Below are 16,309 nucleotides of genomic sequence, written 5' to 3' on the forward strand. Positions count from 1 at the left end.
GAAAGCAACTCTTAAGTCTAGGCCTACTCACCACCTGGATGTCCAGCCTTCTCTTGGGTTCCTGGACCGAGGCCAGGGAGCGCAGGAAGGGCAGCATGATAGACTGTGTGCTGGCCCAGCAGCTGATCAGCAGACGCACGCGCACACGCTTCTCATATGCCACTCGCCTCAGCTGAGTGTCAATGTCGGCCCAGTACCTGCAGAGGGCGCCAGACCCACAGGGTTAGGGCCCAGAGATGGGGCTTTATTCATTCCATAACAGACAAACGCTCTAGGAGCCTTTTTACAAGACATGCTGGTAGGTAGAGCCATCTGACCAATGAGCTAGAGTAATGGTAAATGGACTGACTTATATAGCGCCTTATTACAAAGCGCTTTACAAAGGCCTCTCATTCACCCATTCACACACACATTCACACACCAATGGCGGCGAGCTGCCATGCAAGGCGCCGTCCCGCTCACTGGGAGCAATTTTGGGGTTCAGTGTCTTGCCCAAGGACACTTCGACATGTGGCCAGCCGGGGCTCGAACCGCCGATCTGCCAACCTTGTGATCATTAGACGCCGACTCTACCTCCTGAGCCACAGCCGCCCCAAGAGTAAGACTAATGAGCTAGAATAATACTCTCCATCAGCTTTGCCTCTCCAAAACTTCAACTTTACCTCCAAGAACACTTATCATTGAACAATACTACTAGGCAATTGTTTGTCACACATTTTTATATTTATATCAATCTATTAATTTTGGCTTTATTAGACTAAACATTCCTGAGTCTGAGGCCTGCAAACTTACTTACTGCAAAAAGAAGCTGTTAATGAGTTCATGGGCAATGAATTGAAACTCATAGATGCAGTCTCTCTCTGATCCAACGGGATGTTTTCGCCACAAGACACTCTGCTAATAATTCAAAGATGACATGAGTACACAAGTAGTGTTCTTGTCATTGTTTTGATTGACAGCACAGTGAATACGGTTTTGGAAATAAATCAATTCATCATTAGCAAGAGGTTGCATGGTTTTATTCATGGTTTTATTCATTCATGCAAATTGGAGGAAAGATAATTATCCACACTTCTGCATAAAACCACTAACAATAAAGTGGTTTATAACTTTATGAATTCAATTTAAGAACATTACCCAAAAAGGGTAGAGGGGAGTGATGGTGTAGGAATTTAATTCCAGTGCTTGCTGTCAAATATGCAATACATTCCTTTTTTTACTGCTGTTCAACAACTATCTCCACTGTACTTATATTTTAGACACACTCCACATGGTGGAAATTAAAGGGAATTTCTGGACTTTCTCAATTATTATTCAAGGATGTAAATTCAGCCATGATGTATTCCTATGGGAAACATCCACTTGTTTTAAAAGGGAAGATTTAAAATGAATTAAAAGCCCATATTATCCAGCCTGCATTGGAAAGCAAGTACGGTAACACAAATGAAGCATTAAAGGCACAACCTGGGTTTTGTTTTGTTTTTCATTTAAATGTTTAGGCAGAATATTACTTATAAATGTCTAATGAGCGTAGTACAACTGTCTTACCTTAATAGCATCCAAAATCAAAAGTTAACTAACCCTTCCCCTGCCAAACAGTGGGGTGCAAAGATTTGGGCACTCCTGGTTTAAATGTCTGTTACAATTAATCTCCAAGTGATTGAAAGCAAACCTGAACACTAAATGCTACAAAGTTAAACATGACACCTTTCTGCCCATTTTAAAGCAAGGTTTCTTTTTTATTATAATAAAAAACGTTTTACTCCAAGGTGATTTACTCGGCTTCAATGAGTCAGGTGAATATAATTCTAGGGTTGAACTATATATTCTGAAGTAACTCCATGCCTTCTAAAGTATCCGTATATATTATTGAAAATCTGTGGAGAAATCTCAAACATTCCGTGCATGGAAGAAGGCCGAAGAATATTTCTGAGCAAGAGGTGTTCTGCCAGGAAGAATTCCAAAAACAAGAATTGAAAGACTCTTACTAGGCTACAGGAAGTGTTTGCAAGCTGTTATAGTTGCCCGAGGAGGAGTTACAAACTACTAGCTGACAGGGTTCCCAAACCTTTGCACAAGGCCTTTTTCCTTGTTTTATTATTTTGAAACTGTAAGATAAAAATGTATCTTACTTTAAAATGTGATGAAAATGTCATGTTTAACTTTGTACCATTTATAGGTTAGGTTTGCTTCTTTTCACTTAGATATTAATTGTAAAAGGCATTTTGACTAGGGGTGCCCACCCCACTGTATAATACCCAAACTAGAAGCTGCCAGAAATGTGGCTGAAAAACCAATTAAGAATTGCACCTTTAAAAAGAAGAAACCAGCATGCCAAGAAACATCAATCAAAAAACTCTACAGATACTATACATTTCTCCCTGAGATTGATTGGGATTTAGAGTTCCCAAAGCTACTGTGAAAATGTACCCTTTAAACCATACATCTATTGTATTCTAGAAACTAGTTGATAGTTTTTGATCATTGATAAGTGATAGATGGCTTTTTAAATTTTATTAAATCAGCATTTATCAAAAAATAATAATGATTAACACGATGCTATAATCTTTAAAATCGTCCCAGAGACGAAATGTACATCGTAAGTACCCTCTGCTGGATTGGAGGTCAGAGTCACTGTTAGAGGCAGGAGAAGTGTGGTGGTGGTGGTGGTACTTCATCTAACTCTGTACGTGTATGTGTCTAACAGAGGTCTTTGAGGTCAGTGTGCTGGTTAAGTTGGCTGCTGTAGGAGGACTCCCAGTCCCTTTCGAACACGGCCTGCAGCTGTGACTGGAACGTGCCACCAAGCGATTGGGACGCAGTTTGGTTCACCACCAGCCCCGACCCAGCAGTGGTCACAAAGTAGTCCCCAGACCAGTTAGAGGTACCTTGAGAACACAAGACCAGACCAGTTAGAGGTACCTTGAGAACACAAGACCAGAACAGTTAGAGGTACCTTGAGAACACAAGGAAACAAGATGCCTTAGAGCTGATAGATGGGATCTGTTACACTGGATTTCAATAAAGAATCTGCGTAAAATGACAAATGAAATGAAAATGTCCTATTTGTGTAAAGTCGACACATAAAATACCCTCAACAGCTATGCCTAGAGATACAATGGGTGATGCTTCAAATGATATCTGAGCAAACAGGTTTTTATTTCAGATAGGGTTGGGGACAGTTGAATTTCAATGCAGTTGATTCAGGAAGTACATTTTATTTTATTTTTTTAAATCAATGATTGCTAAAAGGGCATTCATTTTCAGTGACCTCTCAATAAATTGGAAAAAAGGAAGTTTTTTCAAATATTGGAATTGTGAACTCAAATCACTTCACAAATTCTAATTGACCCTGTTTTTGAGAGAGTGAATCAGTGGTCTAACAATGATTCACAATGCTTCCTAAGGATGACTTAAGGATGACTTTGATCTCACTAATGTTGATATATCTCACTACTGTTGAGTCTAGGAGAGAGGTGTATTACCTATGTAGGCAACCTTGTCTGTCACCATGTACTTGTTGTGGTTAACTCTGGCGAAGGGTATTTCCTTTTGCTTGGGATTGGCTGGCACAACGAAGATTTTCTGGAAAATAGAGAAGCAGAAATGGTACCATAAGCTCTTTTTAAATGTGATATCCTGTGCCCAATGACTTGCCCATATTGTGCCTAAACGTGTCATACTCTCAACCAAGCAACCAACACATACATCTCTGCTTACAACCTAAAGAAGACACTGTTCAACACCCAAACACCTCCATCCTTTCTGGACGTAGCTTATTAACAACATAAACAAAACAATGTCGATGAATCATCAACATGAGGATTATGTCTAAAAACGAACGTACAGTAAAGTGACAAAATAAGAAAGCAACTCTTAAGTCTAGGCCTACTCACCACCTGGATGTCCAGCCTTCTCTTGGGTTCCTGGACCGAGGCCAGGGAGCGCAGGAAGGGCAGCATGATAGGCTGTGTGCTGGCCCAGCAGCTGATCAGCAGACGCACGCGCACACGCTTCTCATATGCCACTCGCCTCAGCTGAGTGTCAATGTCGGCCCAGTACCTACAGAGGGCGCCAGACCCACAGGGTTAGGGCCCAGAGATGGGGCTTTATTCATTCCATAACAGACAAACGCTCTAGGAGCCTTTTTACAAGACATGCTGGTAGGTAGAGCCATCTGACCAATGAGCTAGAGTAATGGTAAATGGACTGACTTATATAGCGCCTTATTACAAAGCGCTTTACAAAGGCCTCTCATTCACCCATTCACACACACATTCACACACCAATGGCGGCGAGCTGCCATGCAAGGCGCCGTCCCGCTCACTGGGAGCAATTTTGGGGTTCAGTGTCTTGCCCAAGGACACTTCGACATGTGGCCAGCCGGGGCTCGAACCGCCGATCTGCCAACCTTGTGATCATTAGACGCCGACTCTACCTCCTGAGCCACAGCCGCCCCAAGAGTAAGACTAATGAGCTAGAATAATACTCTCCATCAGCTTTGCCTCTCCAAAACTTCAACTTTACCTCCAAGAACACTTATCATTGAACAATACTACTAGGCAATTGTTTGTCACACATTTTTATATTTATATAAATCTATTAATTTTGGCTTTATTAGACTAAACATTCCTGAGTCTGAGGCCTGCAAACTTACTTACTGCAAAAAGAAGCTGTTAATGAGTTCATGGGCATTGGGAGGAATGCCTCTCGGTGAGCAACGAGATCATTTTGGGGCATTATTTCCCTTTTTGGCTCAAGAGCGGAGGCTCTCTAAAATGTAACTTCCTAAGCAAAACGGTAAGCAAAACTGACTTTAGATGGCTGCATAAGGGCTAATTCCCCAGTCTCCCTGAACTTAAAGTGGCAGTGAAGTTCCCTAGGAGGCTGACTGACCGTTTGGGGTGTGAGAACTCTGTGGTGGGGAGATAGTTCATGACAGCAATGTAGACAAAGTGCTGTGCGTCCTCCATGACACTCAGGATGGACTGAAGGTCTTCGGTCCTCCCCGCGGCACAGAAGGATGGTGGGGAGCTCTGGGGAGGCAGGATGTTGTTGTTAGCATGTGGGTAGTTTTAAAGGGATAGTTCACGACACTACACGACACAGACATTATCAGCAGCAACATTTCTTTGCAAGAACTATCCCCACACATAGCATTACTGAGGGAAGGAGGTTATTGGCCAAGATCTCGCGATACTTGGCCCCATCCATCCTCCCCTCAATACGGTGCATTCGTCCTGTCCCCTTTGCAGAAAAGCATCCCCAAAGAATGATGTTTCCACCTCCATGCTTCACGGTTGGGATGGTGTTCTTGGGGTTGTACTCATCCTTCTTCTTCCTCCAAACACGGCGAGTGGAGTTTATGCCAAAAAGCTCTATTTTGGTCTCATCAGACCACATGACCTTCTCCCATTCCTCCTCTGGATCATCCAGATGATCATTGGCAAACCTCAGACGGGCCTGGACATGCGCTGGCTTGAGCAGGGGGACCTTGCGTGCGCTACAGGATTTTAATCCCTGACGCCGTAGTGTGTTACTGATAGTTTTCTTTGAGACTGTGGTCCCAGCTCTCTTCAGGTCATTGACCAGGTCCTGCCGTGTAGTTCTGGGCTGATCCCTCACCTTTCTTATGATCATTGATGCCCCACGAGGTGAGATCTTGCATGGAGCCCCAGACCGAGGGAGATTGACCGTCATCTTAAATTTCTTCCATTTTCTAATAATTGCGCCACCAGTTGTTGCCTTCTCACCAAGCTGCTTCCCTATTGTCCTATGTTTTTGCCTGTTCAAGTTCTTACAAGTCACCAACGTGGTCATATTATTGACAGTTTTTTCCTGTTCTACAAAAATGCCATGATGAAAGCCAAACACCATGTTGGATTGAAGAGTTGATATACTGTTTGTTTTGACAATTCACTTGAAGGGGCCTTAATGATGTTTCCTCAAACCATGTTTGTCCTTATGTGTAAGGATGCTGTTGCGCAAAGAGCTAACTTTGATTATGCTTTTTCATGTGTGTTTCTTTTTTTCTTTTCTTTTTCATCAAACATTTCTTGTTGTCAATAAAAGTATTTTTAAAATCCTTTAAAAAAAATTCTGGGTCTATTGCTCTGTCACCTAGCATTTTGGAGTTTAGCTTGCAACGTCGCGAGCGTGTTAGCGGCTACATTACAGTAACTTCCTCTTATACGTTTTGGTAACGGCCCTGGTAACAATCTATGCCACTTGCAAAGAAGATAAGGGTTAGTTCAACCTTATGTTGCGGTGTTTGCTCAATTTGATGTTTGACACTGGTCAGAGTAGATCCAGTTCACATTGGGAAGGATCAATGCTTTGGTAGGTAGCCTAGAGGTTAGAGAGGCTGGCTAGCAGTTGGCTGGCTAGTTTGATCCCTGCCTCAGGAGGGAGCTTGCATGTGGCCTTGAGCAAGGCACTTAACCCCTAATTGCTCTAGGGGTGCCGAATATGGGTGACTCTGTGCCTAGAGCAAAAATACCAAATTCCAACAATTGACTGACAAGTTGATTGCAGGGCAAATAAATCAGTAAAAAAAAATGCAAAGCTCTTCATAGCACATTACAATGTAGTACACCTCCAACATACCTGTCTAAACTCAGAGAGCAAATGACACTATGGAAAGATAAAAGGTAAAACACACAAGTCCATCTGATTTAAGGAATGAATGAGAGAAGCGGTGGGAATGCTTTTTATTTTATTTGATATGCCGAGAAGTTTTGGGAATTTTTTTAGTTTTTTTTTTTTAAATAATCGGTATCAGTGAAAAGGCTCCTTTGGGGATTATCATAGCCTGTGAAAGAAAGAAAAAAGTCATTTACACTGTTACTTCAGTCAAGCTGCATGTTACTGTAAAGAACACATTTTAAGTTCAGGAAATAATGAATATATATACAGTATGTTTTCTGCATTATACAGAAAGCAGTAAACCAAAGGTGAAAATGTCTAAAACGGGTCTTAAAATAGCTGGGAGGGTCTTACCTAAACTGGCAACTCTCCTGATATGGGACACAACATTTCCCAGAAGACCATGGCCCTTCTCCTTGGTAGCTGTAGAGACATTAAAAAACACATTACTCTCTGTCTGTTAAAAGCAGTCATAACCATAATGTAACTCAACGCAGAAGAGAGAAAACAAATGGCTCAAATAAGTACTGACTCTCCAGTGTCTTGGGGATGGGCGCCATGGTTGTTGCGGGGTCCATCATTGTTGCGGGGTCCATTGGGTCCAGCAGCGCTCCAGGTCCCTGTCCTGGACCCGTGGAGGCCATTACACTGGGGTTCAGAAGTTCGGGGGACCTCCTCACTGGACATATTGTTACTAGGAAAAAACATGATAAAATGTTCGTCAACATCACCACAATCATTACAGTCAGCACTCGAGTTGAGGGGGGATGAGGGGGGATGGCATCCCCTCTGAAATAAAAACAGTAAAAATCATCCCCTTCTAAAACTGCCATCCCCCCTTTCCATCCCTTATGTCATTCTATCAATGAACGTGGTATTACTGCTATTTCAACATTTAGTTTTGCGCATATTGAGTAAAATACTGTGGGCGAGGGGGCACGCGCACACATGCAATTGACATTTTTACCAACATTTTTACATTTTACCTGTGGGGATGCTAAAATTGTCCCCATATGATAAAATCCACCATCCCCCCCTGATTTTCTTTTACAACTTGAGTACTGATTACAGTCATTACAGACTGAAAAAAAAACATGATCAAATTATCGTCATCATCACCATCATCACCACAGTCATTATAATCATTACAGACTGACTGGGTGTAAGGAGTTAAGCCACAGCAGTAATTACCTGCACTCCTAGAGTGTATGTGTCCTGGAGTGGTAGATGGAGGATCCCACAGACAGTAAGGCTTCATGACGGGAACCATCTTAAGGGCAGCTGTCGTTGGTGGAGCCATCATTGGTGGAGGTGATGGAAAGGGCATGCTCTGTGAAAAAATAATTATATAAATAAAATCTGCTCAATGAAACTAACCTGAATGAGTTGGATAAAAAGCAATGCTTGTACAGTTAGAATATGACTGCTGTAAGATGATAGTTAAATGTGGACCTTAAGGTGTAGCTGGATCTAAATCCTGCCCCTTGTCCTCTGATGAAGCGCATGTTTTACCCCTGTGTGTAGTAATCTGGGGTCTCACCTCAAGGCAGGTTTTCGGTCGAACTCCCAGCTGTTGTGGAGGCTCAACACCCAGAGCGCCAATCTCCAGCAGATCCCACTTATATGGGGGGTTGGTGTCAGGGAGCTGGTGACACTGGTCCCGCTGTTGGGGATTAAATGCCTTCAAGAAGGCAAACTGTGTCGGGGTCACAGTGTTTTTGGCCACTGCCTTGTCCAGAAGGTCAACTTCCTCGAAGAGGTCACTAGGAGGCTCCACCTGAACCATCATGGGCAATGTCCTCACCATGGAGAGGGCCTTTGGAAGGAGCTCCACCTTCCAGAGGCACATTTTAGTGTCAAGCTGTTGTGGAGGCTCAACCTCCTGACTAAGAAGCTCCACCTCATCCCTCTGTGGAGGGGTAGATTGGGGCTCCCAACCTTCCCTCTGTGGAGGTGGTACAACCTCAGGGGCTGTCATGATGTCCTGGGGCTCTGCCTTGGCCTCATCAACAGACTGGAGGGTCTGGTGGAGGGTTATTTCCTCCACACCTGTAGCCACACCCACAGCACCCATCTCCAGATCCCACTTTGATGGGGGGTCGGCGTCAGGGAAGATGTCCCCCTGGTCCCTCTGTTGGGGATTAAATGTTGTACAGAAGGCAAACTGTGTCGTGCTGTCTGCCTTGGCCTGAGAGTTGACACCTGTCATGGGAGGTGTGTTTACCACTGACAGGGCCTTTGGGAGGAGCTCCACCTCTTTCCTCTGGGGAGGGGTAACAACCTCCGGTGCTGTGTCTTCATCCCTGTGGGTAAAGAGGAGGACACTGGGAATCTCCACCTCTGGTAGGAGCTCCACCTCATCCCTCATCATCGTCCGATGGAGGGTCATTTTCTCAAGGACACTGGGAATCTCCACCTCATCCCACTGTGGAGGGGTACATGCCTCTTTGGCCTCATCAACAGACTGGAGGGTCTGGTGGAGGGTCATTTCCTCAATGAGGACGCTGGGCATCTTCACCTCAACCGTCATGGGAGGTGTCCTCACCATGGAGAGGGCCTCTGGAAGGAGCTCCACCTCATCCCTCTGTGGAGGGGTACATGCCTCTTTGGCCCTGGGGCCCTCTTCTCTCTGAGGAGGTGGTTCAACCTCAGGGGCTGTCATGATGTCTTGGGGCTCTGCCTTGGGCTCATCAACAGACTGGGGGGTCTGGTGAAGGGTCATTTCCTCCATGAGGACGCTGGGCATCTTCACCTCAACCGTCATGGGAGGTGTCCTCACCATGGAGAGGGCCTCTGGAAGGAGCTCCACCTCATCCCTCTGTGGAGGGGTACATGCCTCTTTGGCCCTGGGGCCCTCTTCTCTCTGAGGAGGTGGTTCAACCTCAGGGGCTGTCATGATGTCTTGGGGCTCTGCCTTGGGCTCATCAACAGACTGGGGGGTCTGGTGAAGGGTCATTTCCTCCATGAGGACACTGGGAATCTTCACCTCATCCGTCATGGGAGGTGTCCTCACCATGGAGAGGGCCTCTGGAAGAAGCTCCACCTCATCCCTCTGTGGAGGGGTAGATTGGGGCTCATAACCATCCGTCTGTGGAGGGATACATGCTTCTTTGGCCCTGGGGCCCTCTTCTCTCTGAGGAGGGGGTACAACTTCAGGGGCTGTCATGATGTCCTGGGGCTCTGCCTTGGCCTCATCAACAGACTGGAGGGTCTGGTGGAGGGTCATTTCCTCCACGAGGACACTGGGGATCTTCACCTCACCTGTCATGGGAGGCGTCCTCACCATGGAGAGGGGCTCTGAGGAGAGCTCCACCTCATCCCTCTCTAGAGAGATTATCTGTGGGTGGTTCTCATTTGAGACAGACTTTGGTCAAAGTCAAAAATAAGAACAATTAGTCCAAAACAATGAAACATACAGTTGATATCATAGTAAGTGACACACTCATATTATGATAAAAACCTGCACACAATATTTGCATGCTGTATTGATTGAGAATGTTTATTTTGGTCCCTTTACAATTCATAATACAGATATTAAAAATGTACACAGTCACAATGCGTAACACCAGGACCAAAAAGGTGTAGGCTGAAGCCATGGCTTATTGCGCCTACCCTTTTTACATGTATGGGTTTTTCCCCATGAGTACATAATCAAAACATTGAAACTTTTATAAACAAAAATTCACTTACGCATCTTAACAGAAAACTCAAAAGTACCAAACAAAAAACTATATTAATGCACCTAACCTTTTTACATTAGTGGTTTTTCCCTTATGAGTGCATAATCAAGACATAGAAACATTTATAAACACATTTTTACTTAAGCATGTTTTCAAAAATACCAAACAAAACTATATTTATACCTCTGTTTTATACTTGTTAATCATCTTATTTTTTTGTAATTTCTTTAATCCTTTTAGTGTACTACACATTTTCATTTCCTTTTCAAAAGTATTCCATAAGTTAACTCCTTTAACTGTTATACATCTTGTTTTATACATCTGGCCATGTTTTGCATTTGTTCTAATCTTTGTTTTCATAAACATACATATTCCTCTGAGTTCGTAATTACTCTGTCTAACTTGAAACAGTCTCTGGATACAGTCTGGAAGCATCTTATTTTTTACTTTATACATTACTTGTGCCATTTTGAAGTCCAAAATGTAGCAATACATACAAATGTCACCATTATCAATATCACAACCACGATAATTACACTCAGAGTTATTGACATTGTTATTGACATGTCTGGCTATTAGGACATTACATTAAATTACATATCCTGTATGAGACTCATCTGACTACCTTTTGAAGGGCGTTTAGCCAGGTGAGCAGCAGACTGTCCATCGACTCTAACCCTGATGTTCCACGTTCTGAGGCTTGTCCTCCAGACTCTTGGGGCGTGACTGAAGGACCAGTAGGCTGGCCAGACGGTACCTCATTCCCAGGGGCCACTGGGTAATAATAATGGTAATGATTGTTGATCACACCATAGTTATGGTTGATGTTCTGCAGTGCACCCCCACCAGTCTGGCTCCATTGGTTACTCCCTGTAAAAAAAAAAAAAAAAGGGAACGGAGAAGAGGGTTGATACTCAGTCTTCAGATAAGGGGGTATCAATCATTATACATTATAATAACAGTCAGTTCCGACTAAGTAATTTGATTGGACAAGAGGCATTCCACGAGTGCCGATATACAGTATAACAGTACTGGGACTTTTAACTAATCACTCCGCCGCACAGGTGTTCTACTAAATGTTATAATTAGACTACATGTTTGTGTTCAGGTTACTAGGCAACAGTGCAGTTGACGTTCAGTTGCGGAACAATTTTTTGTTGGCGGAGCCAAAATAAATGATTAAATAAACAAACAAATCATAATCTGTTGTCGCTTATTACTGTTAACTAATAAATTGCGCTCTAGAACTGTTAAAAAATAAAACAAGTATAAAAGCAATATCACACTTGTGGTCGTGCTGTTATACTGAATATCAGCACTCCCTCTCGTGTGATAATGCTTAATTAAGACTCATCAGGAGTAGTGTGTGTAATGCTTACCTCCAACATCGTCTTGTCTCCTGTGGTTTTGAGCGTTACGTGCTCTGCTTTGCCCGTCAACAGGACACCGTCCACACCGTCCACACTGCAAAAAGTAATTCTAAGTAAGATGAAATATCTTAAATCAAGGCAATATATGCTTGTTTTCTGTCCGACTGCACTAGTTTTAAATTGTCCTGTTCTGTTGGCAGGTAATTTAGCTTATTTTAAGTAATATATCCCCCATTTTATAGTCAGTGTTTGAGGTTTGATTACTCACGGGAGTGGTATCCATGATAGGCCACTGGCCACCTCCTCTAAGGCAGCTGTGTCTTCTTGGTTTGTAAAGTAGGGGGCATTGAAATGATGCTCTCTCTTGTAGTAGATATGTAATGACACAGTAGTAGTATATTTTCTATCTCTCTAACTGATCGTCGTCTGCAACAGAGTGATCTCAAAGAAGAACGACACAGCAATAGGCTACAATAGAACAGAAATATGATTCTAATTCTAATGTGTCATAAAGCCAATTTCGCCAGTGACGTCATTTTCTTTGACAACCAATTTCTGACATAACCACGCCCCCCGCTCGGTTCATGGGTCTACAAATCAATTTCATTTGAATAGATTCTCCCTAATTAATTACAGTTATTAACTAACATACACTCACCTGCGCATCAGCTGGTCATTGAGCATATTTGCCTCAGTTGGTCTGAGTCTATTCTCAAAATGCGGTCGAGGACAAGAGCCTTTAGCAGACCTAGTCTAATTGATATAGGAAAAGTGCTATACAAATAAGTTATTATTATTATTATTATTATTATTACATGACTAAAAAAATCCCTCACTCACATGCTTCATTTCCTCAGAACGTTAGTACCTATAAATGGTTTGAAGTCTGTGAATTAGCGTTATTTTTGGTGTAGGCTGATTGTGTAAGAGCGTAATAGCTGCGGTAAACATAATGAAAATTGATGTTCACAGAAATAGTGATAGAAAATGAATTGAAACTCATAGATGCAGTCTCTCTGATCCAACGGGATGTTTTCGCCACAAGACACTCTGCTAATAATTCAAAGATGACATGAGTACACAAGTAGTGTTCTTGTCATTGTTTTGATTGACAGCACAGTGAATACGGTTTTGGAAATAAATCAATTCATCATTAGCAAGAGGTTGCATGGTTTTATTCATGGTTTTATTCATTCATGCAAATTGGAGGAAAGATAATTATCCACACTTCTGCATAAAACCACTAACAATAAAGTGGTTTATAACTTTATGAATTCAATTTAAGAACATTACCCAAAAAGGGTAGAGGGGAGTGATGGTGTAGGAATTTAATTCCAGTGCTTGCTGTCAAATATGCAATACATTCGTTTTTTTTACTGCTGTTCAACAACTATCTCCACTGTACTTATATTTTAGACACACTCCACATGGTGGAAATTAAAGGGAATTTCTGGACTTTCTCAATTATTATTCAAGGATGTAAATTCAGCCATGATGTATTCCTATGGGAAACATCCACTTGTTTTAAAAGGGAAGATTTAAAATGAATTAAAAGCCCTTATTATCCAGCCTGCATTGGAAAGCAAGAAACACAAATGAAGCATTAAAGGCACAACCTGGGTTTTGTTTTGTTTTTCATTTAAATGTTTAGGCAGAATATTACTTATAAATGTCTAATGAGCGTAGTACAACTGTCTTACCTTAATAGCATCCAAAATCAAAAGTTAACTAACCCTTCCCCTGCCAAACAGTGGGGTGCAAAGATTTGGGCACTCCTGGTTTAAATGACTGGTACAATTAATCTCCAAGTGATTGAAAGCAAACCTGAACACTAAATGCTACAAAGTTAAACATGACACCTTTCTGCCAATTTTAAAGCAAGGTTTCTTTTTTATTATAATAAAAAACGTTTTACTCCAAGGTGATTTACTCGGCTTCAATGAGTCAGGTGAATATAATTCTAGGGTTGAACTATATATTCTGAAGTAACTCCATGCCTTCTAAAGTATCCGTATATATTATTGAAAATCTGTGGAGAAATCTCAAACATTCCGTGCATGGAAGAAGGCCGAAGAATATTTCTGAGCAAGAGGTGTTCTGCCAGGAAGAATTCCAAAAACAAGAATTGAAAGACTCTTACTAGGCTACAGGAAGTGTTTGCAAGCTGTTATAGTTGCCCGAGGAGGAGTTACAAACTACTAGCTGACAGGGTTCCCAAACCTTTGCACAAGGCCTTTTTCCTTGTTTTATTATTTTGAAACTGTAATATAAAAATGTATCTTACTTTAAAATGTGATGAAAATGTCATGTTTAACTTTGTACCATTTAGAGCAGGGGTGGGGAACCTCCGGCCTCGGGGCCGTATAAGGCCCGCGAGACCGTTTGATCCGGCCTACGAGGCAATTAATAAAAATAAACAAAAGCAACATTAGAAATACAACATTAAATAAAATCTCAAGCGAGCGATTATTTTTCCTATAAAACACGTTTTTATAATAAAAATAAAAATGTATGAAATAAAATAAAACAAATATTTTTATTGAACGTGACGTTCAGGGTCAGTGACGGACAGCTGTCTATCTGTCTGTGTCACGTTCATGGTCACGTGCGTAACGTAATGTGTCATTGCGTGATAATCTCCTGTCATCGCTTCATTCAGAAAGTAATCAGAATGCAAACATGGCTGTCAAGAAAAGAAAGGTAGATGCAGAATGTCGCACTTTCCAAGACAAATGGACAAACAATTATTTATTTGTTGAGGTAAAAGGCAAGCCAGTATGCCTTGTGTGTCGGGAGGCGCTCGCGGTTATGAAAAAGTCGAACCTCGAACGTCATTACAACTCAAAACATGCTAACCTGGACAACTTGAAAGGACAAATACGCTTGGATAAAGTTAACGCTCTCCATCGGAGTTTGGGTGCTCAACAAGCAGTCTTCACAAGACCACAATCTGACCGAGACAACGTTACGCATGCTAGTTTAGTGTTGAGTGAGCTAATCGCTAAGAAGCTGAGGCCGCATTCAGAAGGAGAATTTGTGAAGGAGTTAATTATTGCCGCGGCGGAGCTGCTCGCACCGGACAAAGTAAAATTGTTCCAAAGTGTCAGTTTGTCTCGAAGAACTGTCTCAGATCGGATTACTGACATGGCACAAGATATTGAGAAAACACTGAGGGACACCGCAAGAGATTTCCAGTTTTTCTCTCTGGCCTGCGATGAGACAACAGACATAACAAACACCGCCCAACTGGCCATTTTTGTGCGGGGGATTATAGCCGAGTTTCATACGAGGGAGGAGTTGCTGTCTTTGCAAGCCATGCATGGCACCACCAAAGGTGCGGATTTATTTGAGCAAGTTGTTTTGGCTATGAACAAATTCGAACTGCAGTTTGACAAGTTAAGTGGCCTGGCAACGGATGGAGCCCCAGCCATGGTTGGCGCGCAAAAGGGATTGACTGCATTGGTCAAAAAGGAAATGAGTCGTCTCAGTCTCGATCCAAGTGAGTTAGTTGTATGCCACTGTATCATACACCAAGAGAATCTGTGTGCACAGTCCCTGAAGTTCAACAATGTGATGACAACTGTCGTTTCCACCATAAATGTCATCAAAAGCAGAGGGCTGAACAGCCGCCAGTTCAAAGAGCTACTGAGTGAACTAGAGTCAGAGTACGGAGATCTGGTTTACCACTGTGAGGTGCGCTGGCTGAGTCGCGGAAATATGCTCACACGGTTGTCATAGAACTCAGTGATAGCAAGTGGCTGTGTGATTTGGGCTTCATGGTGGACATTACCAAGTACCTGTCAGAGCTGAACGTCAAGCTCCAAGGTCCCAACCAGCTTCTCAGCTCTCTACAATCAAATGTGAAGTCATTTGAAGCTAAACTAAAGCTGTGACCAAGTGCAACTGGAAAGGGGAAACACTCTCCACTTTCCCACTCTGCAAGAACAAAAGCCTGTTGTGACATCTGAATATGCTGCTGAGTGTGCAAAACTCCTCCAGGCATTTGGAGAGAGGTTCCAGGACGTGAAAAGTAAGCAAAGGGAACTGAACATATTTGCCACGCCATTTAATGTGGAACCAGCTGATGTGCCTGACAACCTACAACTCGAAATCATTGAGCTGCAAAGCAATGACGAGCTCAAAGCTAGGTACAACAACCTCCCTCTGCTGGACTTCTACAAACTGTATGTACGTGCTGAGGATTTTCCCATTCTGAGGAGACATGCACTGAAGTTTGCGTCAGTGTTTGGGACCACCTACTGCTGTGAGCAGTTCTTTTCAAAACTGACTCTTGCAAAGACTCTGTTCCGCTCAAGACTGACTGACCCAAACCTGCAAAACCAGCTGCGAGTAGCATCATCATCATTACCAGCTGACACCAAACGCCTCGCCGAAGAGAAACAGTTCCAGCCATCGCATTAGGTAAGTCCGATATGTGTTCAATAATTTGTTTTAATTAATTATTTAATTAATAATAAATCTGTGGTAACCAAGACAGTCTGTTTGTTTCCTAACCAAGCAGGTAGGCTACCCGGTGGCCGTGGCTGGAGCCTAATCAGGAGGACTCGGGACAGCTGACTGGGTGTCCTGGTTACAGCTTAAAAGGCGTTCCAG

At 42.8% G+C, this 16,309-nt stretch overlaps 1 protein-coding gene across 1 annotated transcript in view; it reads right to left on the reverse strand.

Annotated features, from left to right (window-relative positions):
• Window positions 1-2,700: 2,700 nt before the first annotated feature.
• LOC308158275 (5'-3' exonuclease PLD3-like) overlaps window positions 2,701-16,309 on the reverse strand; it is a gene marked incomplete at both ends in the record, with an annotated part of 402,256 nt that continues 388,647 nt past the window's right edge. The window contains 4 exons of the mRNA XM_080531869.1: window positions 2,701-2,888; window positions 3,486-3,585; window positions 3,897-4,062; window positions 4,897-5,036. Of these exons, the coding sequence (XP_080387995.1) occupies window positions 2,701-2,888; window positions 3,486-3,585; window positions 3,897-4,062; window positions 4,897-5,036 (594 nt within the window). The remainder of the gene's footprint in view (window positions 2,889-3,485; window positions 3,586-3,896; window positions 4,063-4,896; window positions 5,037-16,309) is intronic.

This window comes from Nansenia antarctica, assembly GCF_963989245.1.
Source record: "Nansenia antarctica genome assembly, chromosome: 5".
Lineage (NCBI taxonomy): Eukaryota > Metazoa > Chordata > Actinopteri > Argentiniformes > Microstomatidae > Nansenia > Nansenia antarctica.